The sequence below is a fragment of the Typha latifolia genome, chromosome 13 (assembly GCF_019914945.1).
Source record: "Typha latifolia isolate L0001 chromosome 13, TyphaL0001v2, whole genome shotgun sequence".
In the NCBI taxonomy this organism is placed as follows: Eukaryota; Viridiplantae; Streptophyta; class Magnoliopsida; order Poales; family Typhaceae; genus Typha; species Typha latifolia.
The window spans coordinates 1,246,290-1,266,332 of NC_133098.1; the positions used below are offsets into that span (position 1 = coordinate 1,246,290).

At 37.4% G+C, this 20,043-nt stretch overlaps 3 protein-coding genes across 4 annotated transcripts in view; 1 reads left to right on the forward strand and 2 right to left on the reverse strand.

Annotated features, from left to right (window-relative positions):
* Positions 1 to 1,168: 1,168 nt before the first annotated feature.
* Positions 1,169 to 6,210, reverse strand: LOC140800356 (DEAD-box ATP-dependent RNA helicase 22). Its single transcript, XM_073155097.1, has 8 exons — positions 5,758 to 6,210; positions 4,399 to 4,686; positions 3,928 to 4,050; positions 3,205 to 3,641; positions 2,089 to 2,416; positions 1,800 to 1,952; positions 1,557 to 1,608; positions 1,169 to 1,362 (listed from the first exon to the last, which is right to left on the reverse strand). Exons 1-8 carry the CDS (start codon positions 6,124 to 6,126, stop codon positions 1,322 to 1,324), a joined length of 1,791 nt encoding a protein of 596 aa, XP_073011198.1. The 5' UTR covers positions 6,127 to 6,210; the 3' UTR covers positions 1,169 to 1,321.
* Positions 6,211 to 6,252: 42 nt separating this feature from the next.
* LOC140800357 (succinate dehydrogenase subunit 7, mitochondrial-like) lies at positions 6,253 to 9,296 on the forward strand. The gene is made up of 4 exons (XM_073155098.1): positions 6,253 to 6,469; positions 6,556 to 6,627; positions 8,217 to 8,319; positions 9,012 to 9,296. Exons 1-4 carry the CDS (start codon positions 6,338 to 6,340, stop codon positions 9,053 to 9,055), a joined length of 351 nt encoding a protein of 116 aa, XP_073011199.1. The 5' UTR covers positions 6,253 to 6,337; the 3' UTR covers positions 9,056 to 9,296.
* Positions 9,297 to 9,738: 442 nt separating this feature from the next.
* Positions 9,739 to 20,043, reverse strand: part of LOC140799659 (nuclear-pore anchor) — a 28,750-nt gene continuing 18,445 nt past the window's right edge. For both annotated transcript variants that reach the window (XM_073154069.1, XM_073154068.1), the window contains exons 29-49: positions 19,041 to 19,124; positions 18,882 to 18,956; positions 18,600 to 18,784; positions 18,412 to 18,514; positions 17,263 to 17,379; positions 16,571 to 16,663; positions 16,319 to 16,471; positions 16,188 to 16,241; positions 15,960 to 16,073; positions 15,756 to 15,833; positions 15,404 to 15,553; positions 15,250 to 15,321; positions 14,374 to 14,529; positions 14,239 to 14,292; positions 13,988 to 14,075; positions 13,853 to 13,917; positions 13,664 to 13,771; positions 12,632 to 12,694; positions 11,683 to 11,863; positions 10,320 to 11,602; positions 9,739 to 10,198 (exon numbers count right to left, since the gene is read on the reverse strand). In XM_073154069.1, coding sequence (XP_073010170.1) covers positions 10,145 to 10,198; positions 10,320 to 11,602; positions 11,683 to 11,863; positions 12,632 to 12,694; positions 13,664 to 13,771; positions 13,853 to 13,917; positions 13,988 to 14,075; positions 14,239 to 14,292; positions 14,374 to 14,529; positions 15,250 to 15,321; positions 15,404 to 15,553; positions 15,756 to 15,833; positions 15,960 to 16,073; positions 16,188 to 16,241; positions 16,319 to 16,471; positions 16,571 to 16,663; positions 17,263 to 17,379; positions 18,412 to 18,514; positions 18,600 to 18,784; positions 18,882 to 18,956; positions 19,041 to 19,124 — 3,330 coding nt within the window. In that variant the 3' untranslated portion in view covers positions 9,739 to 10,144. The remainder of the gene's footprint in view (positions 10,199 to 10,319; positions 11,603 to 11,682; positions 11,864 to 12,631; positions 12,695 to 13,663; positions 13,772 to 13,852; positions 13,918 to 13,987; positions 14,076 to 14,238; positions 14,293 to 14,373; positions 14,530 to 15,249; positions 15,322 to 15,403; positions 15,554 to 15,755; positions 15,834 to 15,959; positions 16,074 to 16,187; positions 16,242 to 16,318; positions 16,472 to 16,570; positions 16,664 to 17,262; positions 17,380 to 18,411; positions 18,515 to 18,599; positions 18,785 to 18,881; positions 18,957 to 19,040; positions 19,125 to 20,043) is intronic.

Consider the following 20,043-nt stretch of genomic DNA (forward strand, 5'->3'; position numbering starts at 1 on the left):
TGCTTCCAATCTCCTTGTCTTCTCTGCCATGGCCCCCATCCTAATTAATACGATAAACACATGACAATCTGGCATTTGCCCCCCTCGGGGAGGGGTTTCTACTTTCTACTCAATGGAAATTTTCAAAAAAATACCCTGCATTTTTTAACAATTTATAATCACCACCTCATTCTTTAATTTACATTAACCTCTCTCTATTTTCCCTCTCTATATGGTGAAAATTAAAGGAGTTTTAAGGGTGGTATTTGCACAATTCTGTTAATACAAAATGGGTCAAGTTGCTCTGTCCCATTGTCGTCTGGGGAAGTTTGACCAGTGTTGGGATGAGAGAAGAGAGAGGGGATGGGGAGGGGGTTGGTGGTGGTACTAATGCTGAGCTGCATCCCATTGAGAGCAGTAAGTGATGCATGTGCATTGCATGTGCATGCGTGTCTGGAAGTATTACACTGCCCGAGGCCATGTCGGACGAGCTCAAAAAGCATTTCATCCATCCATCCAATTTGAGACCACCTCTAGTAGCTTCCTCTCCTCCTCGTTTCGCCCTTATCTTCCTCGATGTCGCCCTCCTGCTTAGAGAAAACTGCGCAAAGATACTGGGAAATTTTTTTATCTTAGCCCCTCAATGATTTTATTATTATTATTGTTTACAGTTTCACCCAACTATTTAATTCGACCCTCCTTGGACCTTAGGTCATATTTAAATTATTGCAAAAATGTCGGATATGAAAAATAATATTCCATTTAGACAACTATAAAACGAAAATGCATAAATTTTCCACACAAAAAAAAAAAAACTAGTTTTGGATCAGACTGCAATAATTACCTGCTGAAGTAGTATAGTACTAATAAATTGTGTGTCCCACCCACTAATAGATGCAAATTCTCAAGAAAAAATGTTTTGGATCTGACCTCTCTGAAGGTAAGTGACAAAAGATGAACAGTGTCTACGGACTTTGATTAAGAGAAGGACAAAAAACAAGAAGACAAAAGATGAACAGCACCAGAGAATATCACAAATCTTTCAGCTGTAGTCAGATAGTGAGAGCCCAAAAGAAGAACATAAGCTGTGGTTTCTCTTACACATTCAAAAAGATTGAAAAATCCAAGTGTTTCTTTCTAAATGATTTATGACCAAGATAACTCACAAGTTCCATTTAACATGTAAATATGAGACATAAAGGAGATTAATATAACAAAATGCAGAATGCTTTATATGGTTGATATCTTCTGCATGAGAGGACATACAACTGTTGTTACAAATATTAAACTTCAAAACCAACGGTCAGATCGAGAAATTGAGTCACTCTTATCTTTGTACAAGTTATGCTAGAGATCTAGATTTATGTTCAGCCACACCCCGACCTGCGAAAGTAGAACAATAAAAGCTGTTAATAAATGAAAGTGATATCTATACTTCATTGTTATGTTGATGGCATATTGGATTTCTCAACAATATGGAACAGCAGTTTTGCCAGAGAAAATTGTAAGCAGCCAAAAAGTAACACTGAAGACTACTGAGATTTGCTCTATAACATATGCATGCATCAAAAGCATACCTTTCTTCTTTAGCTTATTTCGAAAGCTTCTTTTCCTGCTAAATGCATTCTCCTGTAAGCAAGAATATGTTAATACTCTAAGATATAGTCCCAAGCGTAATCAATAACTTGTACAACATTCTCAGAATATCTAAGACAATCCTAAAAATCATTTCTTCTTTCTCTGATCTTAGGAGTTAGGAGTAAAAAGTGCAAGAAATTCATCTTTGAGACATGATCAGTAAAACAATGAGATGAAATTACCACAGGTTGACCCAATGATTCTGCTTGGCGGACGGCGTTCACAAGATCATGATTTGATTTCGTATACAAGCTTGTGACAGTTCCAGACTGGCCAGCTCTTGCTGTGCGTCCAACCCTGTGCAAGAAATCTACAGCAGAAGTTGCAAACTCCGCCTTAAGGAAAAGCAGGAAAGATTATGTCAGATAATAGAGATGAGCAATTTCCTTAATTAGAAATGCCTTCAACAGAATGGCATGCAAGCGTGCAGCATGACTAGAAGGCCAGAGCCCATTAATAAGGAACTAGTACCTGAATAACATGTGAAACATTAGGTATGTCCAATCCCCGAGCAGCAGCATCTGTACAGACAAGCACTCCACCATTTGCTCGAAAAAGATGTAGATTATTCATTCGTTCCTCTAGAGAACTTTCACTATGGTACAAAATGCACTGAGTGCCAACTCTTTGCAATATCGTGGCCACTGATTCAGCGGCATCAACAGTATTTGTGAACACCATCGTGCGACTTGGACTGACATCAAAATCTTGCAGTTTATTTTTATAGCTGGACTCTACAGCATCTAGAAGAGCATCTACTTGTGTGTCAGCTGTAACCTCTATCCATCTCTGTTCCAATCTAAGAAACACCAGATTTATATTTTAAGTACATTCAATAAGTCAAATGGATGTAAAAAGTAAGATTTCTGGCAAGTGATACCTATAAAAGCATCGAAAAAGAATTCAATGAAAGCTGCTAAACAAAAGAAAAAGAAAAAGAAAATTCTAAATTTTAACAAGAGGCATCAAGCGACTACAAACTTTCATGTTTCCGACAATCTCTACAACAGCTCAGGAATATTCATAAAGTCCTATTTAAGAAGGAGACAGAACAATAGCATGAGTTTATCGGGTAACAGACCAAGTCGTCATAAATGAGATTCAAAGAGTTCCAGAACCTGGACAGTGATGTGCTAAAGAATGATCTTTCTGCAATAAAGAAATATTTGAAAAGCTTGAAGATGTTTAAAAGAACAATACAAGACAACTGATTAAAGAAGAGAGACCGTCGAAGAAATCAAACTTATACTTCAACAAGGATCATCTAAATGAGACAGGTGTTTGGGCCAATAAGATGACATCTTTTGTTGTACTCGAGTAAACTAAATAGTTGACTCAGAGCAAGATAAGACTAGTTTTTTTCTATTTCTAAATCTACTTCATTATTATTCGAACAAGAGTGGACCACCTTAGAATCTTCCTAGGTTGTGCCAAGGTGGGATCTGTTTGCCAGGGAACATTTATAACTCGACAACCTTGCTTATTACATCTTGTAGCCATATAACATTTGTATGTTCGGCTTGAAGGTCATCCATTTGCTTCAAACTATTTAACCATGGAAAATAATAGGAGAAATCAGGTGCACACCTAGGATTGTGCCGATGGAGATAACTCCCACTGACCAAAACAGCATCAGGGAACATTCTTTTCAGTAGTCCGCCAGCAGTCTTTTTGCCACTTTGTGGAAGAGTGGCAGCAACAAAGATGTATTGCTTACTTCGTCTATATACTTTTCTAACCCTCCTCCAGTCCTTAGTTCTAGTTGTCTCAATACTGTTGTCTTCCATTGCTAAAGGTTCTACACCATCTGCATCGTCAACTTCAACCTCCAGGTTATAGTTCACAAGTTTGTCATCGTCAAAATGGAACTCTGCATGAGATCCACTGGCCTCATTAATTGAATTACTTTTTGAAGATTCGTCATTCCTAGAAAGTAGCTTTTCTTCATAACGGAACATATCTATCAAACGAATGATCTGGTTTTGGAAGCTTCCACATAGTAGCATATCTGCTTCATCAAAAACCTGCAATAGAGAGCAACCATAGATTTTATTTACAGATAAACTAAAGAACCATAATCTTGTAGAAAATGTTAGTCTAGTGTCTACATAAAAGGTGAAATTGTGTATCCTCCCTAAAGAAAAATAAACTTATCCATGAAAAAGATACTTGGATAATAGCATTTGATAATTCTTCATGGCTGAAAGACTATAACACAAATGTTGGCCAGAAGAAAAAATTTCCACAGAAGTCAATCAAAGAGAAATATCAAGTAAATAAGATCATAACATTTCAGATGTAGATAATTACCACAAATTTAACATCGCGTAAGAAACTCTCCCGATGCCTCTTTTCTGGATCGAACTCAAAAAGATAATTCAAAAGAGCAGCTGGAGTGGATACAACAATGTCAGGCCGAGCAGCTGGCCATCCCTGTAATCAATATTACAAAATTTTGAGATCATAACTTAAAATCATAATTTCATTGAATCTGTTCACCTTTATAATGTGGTCATTGGACGACAAAACTCTTAGTTGGTAAGCTTCAAATTATCAAGAGGTGTTGCCTACTTTGGAGCAAATGCAATCCAAGGTAAATATTGGCCTTACAGCGCATGATGTCAGGTACCAGGTTCAGAGAATTATTTTTCCCATTTAGCTTCTATAACTAGAAGCTTACTTAAAATGGTAATTTCTGGTAAGTATTGGCTAGCTAAAACATCTACGAATTATTGACTAATAGTTAATGTAAATTTAGAGAAAGGCACAGTACTATCTCACCTTTTGTCCACAGACTGCAGCAATTTTCAGAAGTGGTTCACTGGACTCATTCAGTAGAGACTTCGCCATGTAAACCACCTGTTCACATAGCATCACATTTGGGCAAAGGACCAAAAAGATACTATGCGATTCAGAAATCTTGTAAGAAACATTAGCTTCTTCACAGGGATTGGGCATCCCACACAACTTATCAATCAATGGCACCAGATATCCATATGTTTTGCCGCTTCCTGTCTCTGCAGCAATAACCACATCTTTCCCTGTAAGAATACGAGGTACGCAAGCAGCCTGCAATACAATCTATGTTATGCATCCTCAAACTGTAAGTGCAGATCAAAACAATTATCAATAAAATCATGATACAGCATCAAGATTGAAAAAGTCCATAAAGAAAATGTATCATGTGGCATCCACTTATTTAACATAAAGCATGTGATACATCATAGACAGCACTGGGTCTTGATGCACCCAATAATCAGGGCAAGTCAAATGGATTCAAATTACAGATTCGACAAATGGAGTAATTTCTCAAGTCCATTGAATAAGGAGGCCTCAAACAAAAACTTCACGGAACGGAAAAGTCAACCTTCCCTTAAGCTGAAAGTAGCTATATAGCAACATTGACAGAGTATCAGTACTGCCTTGCCCAAAGCTACCAAAGAAACTGGAACCCATGAGAGAGAGACATAAACCCGAAAGCAAGAGAAAGAAGGTTTCATTTACCGCCTTCTCTGGAGTATTTCAGGCTCCTAGTTCAAATTATCCCATAAGAAGCAGTTTGGCTAATCAATGTTGTGTATTTCCGTTTCAGTTGGTAGGCATGAAAGGCTAAGCGGTGTGCAAAACACTAATTCCGATTGAACTAAAAGAAGTTCATCAACTTATAAACAAAAAGGACGGAGGACTATAAGAATGGAAAATTCAACAAGGTTAGTCTGTCATGATGCAAAAGAGGAGCAGTAAAGAAATGTCAAAAAAAAAAAAAAGAGCCATTACTAATTGTTCAGTAGTTATATCTCTGCAGAAGTATTGCGTGGTTGTGGCTTAGACATTTTTCATTTCATCGGATTCTCCATAAGTAGTGACAAAAAAAAATAATAAACTCTTGTTTGGTGTACACAAACAGCTTACTTTGCATGCCACTCGCCAATTTTTGGCATAATTGGCAGGATTACCGAACCAGAATAACATTGTCTATCTACTTATTCCTCAGGCAAATAATGCCTTGTTAACTTAAATTAGCTTAAATATTTAAGTATTCTATACTAGGCTTCAAACTTCCAAATAATTCCAACAAAGAAAAAGCAAAGTTCTGGGGTGGGGCATTTTGTCGAACATTTTGAGAGGCAAAAGTTCCACCTGAACGAGAGAAGGCTTATAAAGCGAAGCCTTCTCGAGGGCTCCGCAAAGCCGGTCGGATACTCCCAGCGACTTCCACGACACCCCCTCCTGCGCAAAGAAGTCGTCATGGCCGCCGCCGCCGCCGTCTTTACCTTCCCCGCCGTCTTCTACTGCCACCGCGGCCGAGCCGAGAGTTCTCGAACGCAACCTCGCATCGATTCTCGACAGGGTCTTCGAAGGCGAAAGAGAACGGAGAGAGAAACGTCTTCGAAGTGACGGTGAGTTAGGAAGAATGAGAAAGCAGTGAAAGAATGAGGAGGAGAGAGAGTGGAAGGAGAGGTGGCCGCGAAGGTGGTGAAGGAGAGGTGCGTGGCGGAGATGGTGCATCTTGGTGCGCGGGGTTAGTTTACCGGCGGTGATTCGACTCGGAGTCGGAGATATGGTTTTAGACTGGAGCTTTACTCATGGTGCCAATGCCATGGACACCACTAAGAGGGAAAAATATTTGCATTTCAGACCCTAACATTTATGTAAAGTTTCAGTTTAAACACCGTCATGTTTTTATTCATAATTACGCCCCTGCATTTTTCTGTAGAATATGCATGTTAGTCCTCTCTATAAAATGCCGCCCATAGGATTCAATACATCGACCATCTTCTTCTTCCGATCAAGAATGGCGGTTTCGTACTCCAAAACCACCCTCTTCTCAATCTTACGCCATAACTCTCAGGTCAATCCATCTCGATATCTCTATCCTCTTCTCTTTCTTCGGATCGATCGCCATCATTCTTACCTTCGATCCCTTTCTCGTCGCAGAATTCGCAGCGGCCGCTTCCTAATCTCCCCCGCCGCGATTACCACATCGAGCTCGGAGTTCGCGAGAAGGCGGTCAGCGCTCACTTCTCCTGTGCCTTCTTTTTGTCTACTTCTTGCATTCGTTCGGATCGAAATCAGCGTTTCGGTCCATCTCCATTCTACGAGAGTTTTTAGTTCAATATTTTTTTTCTTTAATCGATCTTGGTTTCCTACTAGTGTTTCCTAATTTTTTTTCTTCGCAATTTAGATTGTGAGTGATCTCCATCAGTGTACCAAATTTATTCTTGCTCTGAATTATTTCTTAGTGCTCATGTAGGTGGAGTTTCTTGTTCCTTTCGATTTGTTATTTGACTTGGATTCCTCTTTTGGTTGGACAAAAAATTTCTTGTCATTTCAAAACTAATAATATTTCGATACATTATGGACAGCGCTTTCATTGGCTATTACTAGAAAAAATAGAGCAGAGGGATGAATAATTATAACGTTGACTCTGTGAATGTACCTGCAATGAATGTCGTTAGTACTCAGAGGCAGGGTGTGTTATTGGGGCTATATTTCTTTTGCATGCATTCTTTGGTAGGAAGAACCTTAAAATCAACAGGTTTAAGCTTTTAATTAACCCATCAGGTAATTATATTTGGCACAATACCCTCCATCTGAACATTATTCTATCACTTTCGATATGCCAATTTATTACTTCTTGCTCCTTTGTTTATCTCAGTTCTTTATACCACCATATCTGCTTCCCTTTTATAATTTATACTTTTTCACTAGATCTATTGTCGACCCTTGGACCATTTTCCTCCACTATGTTCTGGCATCCTCAAAATGTCCTTTGTTGGCGTGACATAAAGGCATGAGTGCACATTGAAGAAACGGATTTCTATGTTGAGTTGGTATTACACTGCGCTTGCTGACTTGTCTCTCCTTTATCAACTCTAGAAGACAGTAGCTGGATACATCGTTTATAATGAAACTCCCTCCTGTTTATATGTTTGGCTTGAATCTCAATTTAGGATTTAGTGTACTACTGTGCTATAAAATTTCTTGCGGTATACCAAGTTTTAAGTGATAATACAAGAAAAGGTCCAGCCAATTGTCCTTTACTACAATATTTTGTCATCCTTTGTTGATATATGACTTGACTATTCCACTAGTTCAACTTGCTTCAAATGATCTCATTTTTGTTTATGCTTATGTCTCAAATGTTGTTATGACCTTTGGGGAACTTATGCTTCCTTATTTGGAACTTAGAGAAGTGTTCATGTAATTGTCATTTAATCATAGAATGACCAATATTTTCACTTGTATTACTGGCACACAATAAATGAGTTATCATGTTCAAATTTAGATATATATAATGCCAGTACTTTAGCTGATCACCATGTTCATCAAGAGGAGTTGGCAATATGGAGTATCTACTGAAAATGTCACCACTTTCTTGTTCAGCTTAATGTATATTTATACTGTGCAATAACATATTTCTTCATCACATCATTATACCATGAGAAGATTTGGTAAAGATTTTGCTATATGCATTTTCTTTCTTGAGAAATTTCACTGAGGTAACATTTGTGGGATGCTAGGATATAATTCCGACCTCCTTCTTTCTCTCTCAGCTTACAACTTAGTCATCTTGTTGTTAATACTTTGTATCACAGCTCTTGGAAGAGGATCCTGCTTTAAAAAGGTTCAAGTCATACAAGAATAATGTGAAGCAGGCAACAAAAATTGGGACCGCCCTTACAGTTCTTGTAGTTGCTGGTATGGCTGATTAGCATGATATTTTTTTATACAATGTTCTAGCATCAATTTCTGATATTGCTATATTAGAATCAAATGGTTATCATGATAGCATAAAAGGATTCTCCTAGTAAGATGCTTTGTCATCTTTGCAGTAAATATTTGTTTGGTAACTTCTTACATTGTTACTTTGTTAGCTTGTTCTTCCTATCAAATTGACCCTTACAATATATTAGCACGAATTTGTACTCCTTTCACGGTAGTCAGTGTGTACTGCATTCAGCTCTTTGAAATGGGTGATTTGTAGTTATATATTTCTGAAATGTATGTGATTCTGAAGTATATCAAGCTTGGTTAAGTTAAAATTAAAAGGTAACATAATACAAGTGTTTTTGCTGGCTCCTCTCCTTTCTTTCGAAAAAAAAGAAGTCAAATTTAAGGAACAGCTAGATGCTTTTTTGACCTTCAATTGCATTTGTTCAATCAGGGCTCAACTTCAATAAATGGTATGATATTGTAAGGTCAACAATGTTTTGATTCTTGAAATTTCATTTATTGCATGTGAGGTGGTTCTTTGCTTAACATGTTTCAAGATTGTGTTATAGATAATTTGTATATATTTTCCATACCCATTAAACCCAAATTAATCTGCAGATTTACTACAGAATATATAATTTCTATAAGATGTTTCATTTGGCTTTTCTTTTTCACAGCATGTAGCTACGAGATTTATGCAGTGGCAACCGCAAAAAATTAGGGGCAGCACCAGTCAACCAGTTTGTACAAATAAAAGAATGATCACCTGACTCATTCCCTTCATCTCTTCTGTTCAGTTTGTTCGCCTCGTTTGGTTCTAATGCAGAATAAATCTAGTTGTAGTAACCGCTTGATTCGAAATTTAATTCGAGGTTCAAACAATTTCCTCGATACACTCGGGAAATCAGCTGTACTGTAAATTGTATGTGATTTGCTTCAAATTGGTTTCTTAATTTTTGAAATTTGATTGCGCTTGAGCGTGCAATTGGTGACAAAAGCTCAAGCCAGTCGTTATATATATATTATATATATCTCATATCTTATCACGAGGTTTCACAAAGCTAGGGTATATCAAAATTTCGAGGTTTTTCATTCTTAAATCTCGTCTTCGGATGAACACTGGGTTTGAAAAGAGATCACCATACACCTAATCCATAATTAAAGTAAAAATTATCGTTTGATTTAAAATATCACTAATTTTTAATATAGTTTCATTGTTCCTTAATACTTTAATAACAAAGTTATTTCACATCAAATATAATTATTATTTTATATACTAGTGTTAAACTAACCATTAGAATAATTATACATATTCCACCTTTATTCTACAAAGTGAACACAAGCTTAAAAAAGAAAAGAAAAAGAAATCTGTAGCACCGCCAATTTTTGCATTGCTTGCATATATTTTCTTAAATATATCTCCAACTAGCCATTTGTAAATCTTCAATTGTGAAATGATCAACTGATCCGCAGTCATCTAGATGTACATGTACACGCACTGCATAAGTTACTTGACAAACAATTCTGCTGTCCTCGTCAAAGGAAAAAGATATTATGTGTTGCCAACTAAAAAAAAATGTAATTCGACCTACAAACTTAACCAAAAGGGCACTAGTTCTAAATGAAGATTGTTCCTTCCCTCGCGTGCCTTCAGCACACCAAAATATACAGGAATATCTGGTCCACGAATTTGACAAATAAAATATGAAAAGTACATATACGACAAATATGGATGGCAAGTTAGCACTCTTGAAGAATATACTTGAAAAATCCACCAAAGCTTCACTCATTGCCTAACATGGTACAGTGACTATGATTGACCACGCCCACCTCGACCTCGAGCCCCCCCTCGATTGCCATCCCTCTGTTGCGAGAGTGGAAAGAAAGCATATCAGGTATATTCATTCAAAGGAATATTAAAGTTGACATCCTAGTGAGCCATGGAAGTAGCAGTCATAGAATTCACCAAAAGGAGAAAACCTTACCCTGAAGCCACCAGGTGCTCTGCCCCGACCTCTGGAAGAAGCTTGGGCCGTCATCCGGGCTTGTCTTAGAAGGGAATTCTGTTTAGCTCTCTCAGCTATAGTAATTGTTCTACCAACCCGTGATTCTTCCATCTCTGTACCGGTGCTGGAACTTGGCTGGTCTGAGGCTGCACTATGCAGAAGAGAAGTTGGTGAACCCTCCCGGACATGTGATGATGTTTGAAGAACCATACTCGGTGAACCTTCCCGCAAACCTGATACTCTCTGAGGGCTTCGCTCAATTTCAGAAGCACAAGGTTCAGTGCTATTATTACCTTCTGCAATCTCCTCTGAAACTTCATTATTCTCACTTTTCTCAGTTAGAGCTTCAGGAGAGGCAGACTCAAGGTCCTCTCCAGTTTCATCACCAATAACAACCCCATCACTAGGAGTCGACTCACAGTGGCGTTCTCCAGATGCAGCATCTTCCTGCTGCTGTTCAGGTTCATCTGGCATCAGCTCCCCCTCCTCCCTATCATCTTCCCCATCAGCACCTAGATTATGCATGATTTCCTTTACATCCTCACTTTTTGGGCATTCATCTAGCATTTCTACTAATGCTTTCGATTTGTCTGACAGCTCCTCTGTAGTCGGATAACTTTCGAATTGGACATCATCTTCTTGATGTGCGCCATCCGGTGGTGGGCTTTGATGCTCCTCTGTTTCTCCCTTGCTAATAACATCATCTTCCCTAGCTGTCTCAAAAATCTCATCACTTGCCGATACAGGAGCCTGATCAGCATCCATTTCTTCCACAGGTGGTGGCTGTGCATCAGAAATGACATTAGCTGGAACTATCAACTCTTGTGCTATGACTGGATTCTCTGCAGATGGCAAGGTTTCGTAACTCTCTTGCACTAAGTCTGTATCCTTGGACTTCTTTAGTGGAGGTGCAATATCAATATCAGCCTCATCTCGTGCAACTGATTCTTCTTTTGGCTCTGAGACTGATGATGAGGCTAAACGTTTGCGAGCAGAAGGTGGAAGTGCAGAAGATAAGCCACCTGAAAGTTCTGGTTCATGAGATGAGCCAGCTTTTCCTTCCTCTGCTGTTGTAGACACTTCAACTGCCGGCATTTCTGTATCGACTTGAGGCTCTTCAGCCCGTTCAAGACGAGGTCGTACGAGGCGTCTTCCAGACTTGCGAGCTTCAGTAACTGATTTGACTATAGTCCCAACTCTTTCCTCTGTTGTTTTACTCTGAGGCGCAGATGGTCTTAATGGTGGAGTGGAAACCTGCCTACCTGCATAAAGCATAAGTAGACTTGTTAAGAGAGTGAATATTTATTGCAAGAACAGCATTTCAACCAGAGTTAAAGAGAACCTGTAGCAGCTGCAGATGTATCCATTGTCAAATTTTCAGGGTGAAGGGACTGAAGTCCCTGTCCATTATTTTGGAATGAGCTTGCTGCTTCTTCGAAGTTACCAACAGATGAGAAGTAAGCAAAGGTTTGCTCATCAAGTGTGCTCCCGGATGGAAGTTGAGAAGATGTTATTCCCGCACTCTGGAGACATGGGCAAACAAACATGAAACTCCAGAAAAAAATATCCACATAGGTAAAACATATGTAAGCAAGATCCTACTAAACACTAACAAAAAGATGGTGGTTCATCTGGTCCAATAAAAAAGACTTGAAAGCCCCTTGGGAACAATAACTACATTATGTTTCGAATGGAAATATGCTTTCCTGACTGCATCTTTCTCTGCTTAACGATATATACTTTGCAGCAGTAAAACTCAGATAAAGGAGGTGATATGTCCCACAATTGGCTGATAATGCTTTTGAACGCAATGTCTAACCTGATTATAGACTAATCATGCATTTCTGAAAAAACAAAATACCCAGACAATAAGAATAACTAAAGTAATACCACATATTAACTGACTAGAATATTTACAGTTTAATGCAAAAGTAACATACAAGGTAACCGTATGTAAATGTAACAATAATGCATTAACTGTATCTCCCACATCACATCAACTAATTTCAGTTCTTTTAAGGCAAATTTCTCTTATGCAACTGACAAAAAAATAGGACATCATGTTAAAAATTAACATGTAACAAGCAAATTCTCTCTCCAAAAAAAAATGTAACATGCAAAGAATATGGTAGACCAGAGCATATTACTATATAAGCATGGGCACAGTACACCTCTATCCCCAAATTAGAGACGGCTTCAAGAATAATTGCAAGACATGGTATTACAACATAAAACTGAGAACAGAAAAGGATTGATAAACCTGCAACACTAAATGTCATGGATAAATATACCTCCAACATAGTGACTATGGCTTGCTTGTGCTTTGCAAGTTCTTCTTCAACTTTCTTCTTGTCCTACAATACACGAAGAAACAACATATTCACTTTTTCATGAATCATGAACTACTACATGATACTGACATTGAACGCCATTGAACGGAGTGCACAGTACATTAAAAATCCACAACGTAATAGGATACAACAAGTACAAAAAGATTCAACCAGAATATCATTGCTTATGTGAACCAAGAAAAATTGATAATGATCAAGATACAGCAGTACATATGTGACTACAACTATAAAATGTGTGCCACAACATTTTCTTATAGATCTCTTACAATTGACAAAAGAACGATCCATAATTTGTTTATAAGTAAAGTATCCAATTGAGAAGAAAATACCATGTTAAAAGATGAAGTCCAGAAACTGAAAAGAGCCAATTAATTTCATAGACCACCAAAGAAGTACCAGTATGCTATCAAGCAACAAACTGTTTCCATAAAGGCAAAATTGACAGCCTTCACTTGGAACCCCTTAAATTAGTGCATCTTAAGCATATGTTTTCTTCTTTTAGTTGATCTGATGCTATCTCAGTCAAAAAGACCACAAAGAGAAGTTCACAGTCCATATTGCAGTTCACTATCATCTACAAGCTATCATAACTTTAACCAGGCTCGTAACATGTTATGAAAACAGAGATACTTTTCTGTAATGACTCAGTCGGCTCATCAGATTATCAAACCACACCTTAAAATTAGTAGCATCAGAAACAAAATATTGAGATGTTGCTAAACAAAACATTGTTATAAGAAAAAAAAAGGTGGCAGGTACAGTGGGAAAGACCAAAGACTAATAGAAGACACCCCACAAGAATAGAAAGATTGTTGAACAAAATAATTGGTTACACTGAACAGAGGAAAACTAGAAACATAAATTTCAGAGTCAAACATAAAAATTAAGAACAAGGACAAAGGCAACTGCCAGAGATACAGAAGGACAACTATCACCAAGCAGAAAAAATATGGTTGGGTAATAGGGATAAACCTTGTTAACTGTCTGAATAAGATCTAGCACTGTCTTCTCAGTCTTTTGCCGCTTTAGTTTCTCTTTCCTATTATCATCCCTCTCCCTCTCTAAAGTTTTCTCCAATATCTGACTTTCATATGTCATTGAGACCGACATTCACATAGGTTAAAAGAAAAAAGCAACTAATTAATGGTGCACAAGACAAACCTGTATCCTGGTGTCCTTCTCCTTCGTGGTATGGTCAACTGAAGTTTCAGCTAAGGCCTTCCTGCCTGCAAAATTGGTTAAGTTAAACACGAAAAAGAAAAAAAAAGTAATTCAACTGTGTAGATGAGTTGGTACTTGATTTAAGATCTTCTATTTGTTTCATAAGGCCTTGGTTTTCCTTGTTAAGTTCCTCCTTCTCCTTTGCTACTGTATCACATTTCTTCTGTAGTATTTACAGGTAGATTAATCAGATAGGAGCACTCAATACAGTAAAATAATAAAAATAACAGCAAGTTATTGAACTAAGATCTAGGAAAGAAAAGTGAAATATCATAATTTTTGGCCCAATCTGGTAAAAAATAAAAGATGAATAGAGAAATTACAACCTTTAGAGCAGTAAGAACCTTCTTTTGCTTTTCAGTTTCCATTTTAAGATTTGCCTGAAAGTTCAAATTGTTTGATTAATACCAAATCAAATGGAGGAAAAATATATTGTTCAGAAGCACCCAAATAAATTGCACCTCAACTTGAAGAGCAGCATTTAACTTATGTTCCCGTTCAGCTAATTCTACTTGATTTCTAGCAAGGTTTTGCTCCAAGTTTGAAATAATTTCTTGCTTCTCTGAAACAAGATTCTTTGCCTGCTCAAGTTCGATCCCATACTCTCTCAGAAGTGCCTACACCACATGAAAATTATTAATTACTACATCGGGCACCAAAGAAAATCAAAAATACCAAAATCGAGACTGGCAACTATTGAACAATTGATGGCCTCAGCATTACCATCATTTGGAATCTCCTGGAAAAGGTGCATCACACGTCATCATGAAAATTAGACGTGATTTTTTTTCACAAAGAAAGTATGCTACTTCTTAGTTTGCAAAGGATATGCATCTAAATGAAAAAAGCCTGAAGAGTTCCATTGAAGATTAGAAACTTAAATGTTCAAATTGTTTCCAAATTTGGCTCTGTTAACAAAATGAAATGTTTCGGTTCTAGTTTCATTCTATTGGTTTTCGCTTTAAAAAATACTCTGTATCTTATTTTCAATGCATCATACAAGATCTAATAGCACTTAAGAAATCGGGTTGATATTGAATTAGGTAAAAGTTGAATTCAAGTCAAATCCAGCTTTGAATCTAAAATATGCTTTACAAAAAATTGTTATTAGAGTCGTTTTAGTTGGATGCTGGTTTTTGGGTACAGTATCAGATCAGATAGGACTGAAATGTCTCGGTTTTGGACAAACCATCAATCTATGTCAAAAGTACAATTAACAAATAGAACAGGTCAATGAGCCAAGTTCATCAGGCATAAGACTATTATCTAGAGTGCCATTAGAAGAATACACCACCGAAATAACCTTAAAAACATAAAAAGTTTAAAAAACTACTAACCTTGTTCTTCTGGAGTTCATCTTTCATATGCTCATGTTCCTTGGGGTCGATATTTTTACAATTTTCAACTAACTGCAACATAAACAGATAATATCCAATAAGAGAGTGGAAAAAAAATCAAACCAACTTCCTTCAAATTTATGCTAAAGACTACCTCAGCAATCCTATTGTTGAGATGTTGTATCTCCAATTTTAGTGTCTGAACCTCCTTCTGGGAAGCTTCAGTCTCTATTTGCTTCTCTAGTAAGAGATTACGCAACTTTTCAGCTTCAATTACAGCGTTCTGTGCTTTATCACGGAGTTTCTATAAAAAGAGTAACAGTATCTCTCATGAGTCAAAAGATTCAAGTAAGAACTGCACATTTTTTCCTCTGTCCATCCTGATATGCCAAGCTTCACAACCAAATACTAGCCCTCATGCTTATCTAAGACAAATGATACATTGATGCATCCAAGAAAAACTATTTATCATTATATGTACGTGACATATTTATCATTATATGTACCTGACATTCTTCGAAGTTGTGTTTGTTCTCCTCTCGAAGCTGAATATTGCTTTCACGAAGCAAATTAATTTCTCTTACCTTCATCAACAACGAGTAGAAAAATTATCATTACCAGCATAATAACGGGTACAATACCTTGCACCCTTAAAGAAAAATTGGGAAAAAATAAATCAGGATCCTGGAAAAACAAAAGAAAATTCTTACTTGAAGCTGAAGGGACTTGAACTCTTCATCTTTAAACATTGTTGTTCGAGAATTCTCCGACTGAGAATGAAGCAACGCTTGAGCTTCCTCAGATGCCTTTAAAGCGCTCTCCAACTAGAAGCACAAAAGCACCCAAACCAAAAAAAAAAAAAATTTCAGTTCTGACTGAGCTAATACAGGAATATATAATTGCTTATGAATAATGAGGGAAAACCTTATGAAGCATACCTGCGACTGAAGCCGCAATTTCTCCTGCCTTAGCAAACATATTTCGGTCTCCGCCTGAAATAATACAGCAAAGTGGACATGAATACTAATAAAATTCCATTTACCCCAAAATTGCTGGCAAATTCACTTACTATTTCTTTTGATCTGCGTATATAGCTAATAACATTCTGTAGATCGCCCTCTGTTTGTGAATCTGCATTTTGAGATGAATGCCCAGCAAAACTTCGATCCTTGTCAGCTAATCTAATGTGCAAAGACTCAAGCCGATCATGCAATATTTTGTTCTGAAAGATGTAAGAAAGATTAAGAGACAAAATACAAGCCACTAGGATATGCCTTGTGTTCACTTTTTATGCAAAAACAAAACCAAATGAAATACAAACCTGTTCATTTGTTTCACTGTACTTCCTCTGGGCTTCATCCCTTTCTTTCTGTAACTCCATTTTCTCACACTCCCATGATGCTTTTAGAGCAACCTGAAAAAGAATTCAGCAAGGACTAGAGTAAATGCTAAGACACATGTGAGCAGAAAAAAAAAAACAATTGCACAATAACAAAATAGACCCCGCCAAGCACCTACAAAAGGCCTTCACATAAGTACAAGCATCCTTAGGATAGAACAAGACTCATTGTGCTGTCTATGTAGAAATATCAAATCCTTACAAACTGACACCATACTTAGCCAAAATTATGCCCCGCAAAAATTGATATGAGAAGACAAACACAAAGAAACATAACCACAAAATGGTAATATAAACAAGTCCAAAATAAATCACAGTGATTATTCATGTTTTGGAACAGACAAATATAACTAAAGAAATGTCAAAATGACAATTAAGCATATTTGCACATAACCACAACAATTCTTATATCAACCCTTTCCTATTGGAATGAAATGATTTACGTGTACAATTAGAACTTTCATGATAAGGACCTTAGTTTGGCACAAAACTTGGTGAACAGATCAAAAGCATAATACTACACCAATAGAGAATTAGAGAATCTAACAAAGTGTCTTTGAAGGGAAGACAGAAAAAAGGCTTTACATAAGATGGTAGATAGAATAGTGAATTACATTTTCAGCCTTTTGTGCTTCTGTAATGTCTCGAAGCTTTGCTATTTCACATTGAAACAAAGACAACTCCTTAGAAGTACTTGTCAACTCCTGAATTGTCTCAGATTGCAGAATAACCTACAGGATGACAAATAGACAATTAGCTTTTCAAAGGTAAAAGTTAAATGCAACAAAATATTTGATTGTGCCTGCTCTGAGAGCTCCTTTGGCAATCAACATCATTCAAGTGAAAATATACAATTTAACGAATTTCCAGTTCTAGGGCACAAGCTCAATAACAAGTCATTATTTACGAATACAAGTCCTTCAAAAGATATTTGTCAACAAGAAAACATCAATTGCATTAAGCAAGATGATGAAATGCTGCCAATACATATAATTGTACACCTATGCAAGTTCCCACAAGGATGAAATGAAAAGACACAAACATGTAATGTAAGATATTAACCTAGCACCCTGACCAGTTGAGACCCTAGTAAAACTATCAAAGAAGATCAAAAATATTGTTTCGCAAATTAAGGAATATTCTTCTGACTCCATTTTGTTCTATTACTTCTCTCAGAGAGTTTCAATCACTCCCTAAAAACAGAATGTCTCAAAAGAAAGGAGGCCCTCCTATTGTTTTCTTTTCATGTAGGAGTACGGAAAACAAAATCATAATAATTGAGCTAATACAGGAAGATCCATCATAAAATACTTATCAGCAAATGTATGACCGATAAGCTCAAATTACCATACTGCCAAGCAAGGAAAATGCATCCATAATGCCAAACGGCATCCTAGCAGCAGCATGGTGAATCCAATCAAAAGCAACACTACCTAATGACATCTCAAACATGGAAACTACAGCATAATCGCCCACCAATCAAAAGAAACTAATTCTTATACAGCTTACCGATGGCTTCATATGGGATCTTTTGTAAGAGGAATTGAAAAAAAAAAAAAAAATGTCACTCATTCAAATCTGATCACAACAGGATTATAGGACCAAATGGTTAGCTTTTACAGCATGGAACTAGAGAAGATGAACATGAAGTACCCTAAGGCCAACTAGACCATGTTATGCAAGAAGATCCAACAATACAGTAGAAAAAGATAACAGATCTTCACAGGCAAAATCAGCTCCAGAGGGGTGTTTAGAAATAACACCTGTCTCTCATAGTTATCCTGGGCAGTTCTCCAGCGTTTCTGCTCCCTATCAAGATCGTCCTTTAAGGACAATACTTGGATTTCTAGCATCTCTATTTGCGTTCTGAGGGAAAATAAAACAATGCTGAGTATATTAAACTAATAGACACTGATTGTTGCCCAAACTTACCCAAGACCAGAAGACTTACAATTTCTTAGCAACTTCATCCTGTAAGGTCGACTTTTCAGCCAAGACAGCACAGAGTTCCTTTTCCTTAGCTTCAACAGCTGAGCGGGCTTCAACAAACTTCAGATCATAGTTCTTATCTAGTTCAGACAATTTATTTCTTAGTGACAGAACTTCATCCTCCAAGTTCCTCTTCATTTTTTCAGCCTGAAACAAAGCAGCAGTTTCTGTTGAATATTCAATGAATATAAACAGCTGGATTTTTCATTTTTCTGTCAATGAAATCACTAAAAAGCCATACTACCTCAGTCTTGTACTCCTCATGTGCAGACTCAATCTGCTTTAATGCAACTTCATTTGTGTGTGCTATTTCTTTGTACTGTAGAAGAAAATGTCAAGTATCAGAGGAACCATGCCAAATTAAGAGAGAAACTAATAGAAGTCACAACAAGAGTCAAGGCACCTGCAGCATGTAATCCTTGTTTGCTCGAGCTTCATCTCTCAGTTTCTCCATCTCCTCTTTAACTTTCCACAATTCCCCAGTAACCTAGTGGAATTCACAAATGTTTGAGTGAACAAGATGATGAACAAACATAGTTAGAACTTGGAAATAACCACCAGGAAGAGTCAACAACACATTACAAAAAGGATCATATCATATACAGGATTAAGAAAATCTCCAAACTCCAAACAAAGATAAAAAGAGAAACATTCAAGTTGAACCATACAACAGATAAAAGGAAGACTTCTGTGTCATATGCTAAATTCCAGTGTCTAACATGATTTACTCCCAAGATCTAGGATTGCCGTGCTGCTCAGTACCAGCACCCGGCATGAGAGGTGCCGCATGGCACCCCTCCTCTTGCTTCCTAGCGAATCATCATTGTGAAGCAGCTGGAGGAGGCAATTAATGGCGGAGAATGACGTTATGAAGCCATCACCCTTTCCTCATCCACTACTTTAAATTAGATCAGCAAAGCAGATCATTTTTATTTCAACCCATTTACCCATCTTATCCGAACCACCCTTTCTAGGGCTATGAAGACAGAGGAGAGAAAAGCGCGACAGTGAGAGCAAAGAGGAGAGTGTCGTCAGTGGTGGAGGCTCCGTGGCAGGTGGTGGATCCTGATCTTTTTCTCTCCCTCTCTTGCATGGGGACTGCGGTGGAGCCTCCATTCTTCCGGCACGGTAGACAAGTGTTGCAGCGCAAGCTATGCTGCAGGCACGGCAATCCTTGCCCAAGATAATGTTCAACTCTGCTTCTCTGTTCATAGGAAGTTGACAATAGTAGGGAACAAACTATGACTGGTCACATCTGATAAAAGTGGCATAATAGCAATTTTGATGAAGAAAGTGATGAAGAGAAGTGAGAGAAATCCTCTTCTTTTCTTTTCATTTTAGTGCCGGCATGGGTAGAAGATAAAAACTATCAACATAAAGCCAGATAATAAAAGCTATCTAGCAAA

Bases quoted from the DNA above. Each gene is read 5' to 3' on its own strand.
- LOC140800356 (XM_073155097.1), bottom strand. From the start codon at position 6,126: ATGCACCATCTCCGCCACGCACCTCTCCTTCACCACCTTCGCGGCCAC. The intron at 4,051-4,398 runs GTGAGATAGTAC...TATTGATTACAG, and splicing joins CTGCAGTCTGTGGACAAAAG to GGATGGCCAGCTGCTCGGCC. The intron at 1,953-2,088 runs GTACTAGTTCCT...CTTTTCCTTAAG, and splicing joins ATGTTTCACATGTTATTCAG to GCGGAGTTTGCAACTTCTGC.
- LOC140800357 (XM_073155098.1), top strand. From the start codon at position 6,338: ATGCATGTTAGTCCTCTCTATAAAATGCCGCCCATAGGATTCAATACA. The intron at 6,470-6,555 runs GTCAATCCATCT...TTCTCGTCGCAG, and splicing joins TCTTACGCCATAACTCTCAG to AATTCGCAGCGGCCGCTTCC. The intron at 6,628-8,216 runs GTCAGCGCTCAC...TTTGTATCACAG, and splicing joins TCGGAGTTCGCGAGAAGGCG to CTCTTGGAAGAGGATCCTGC.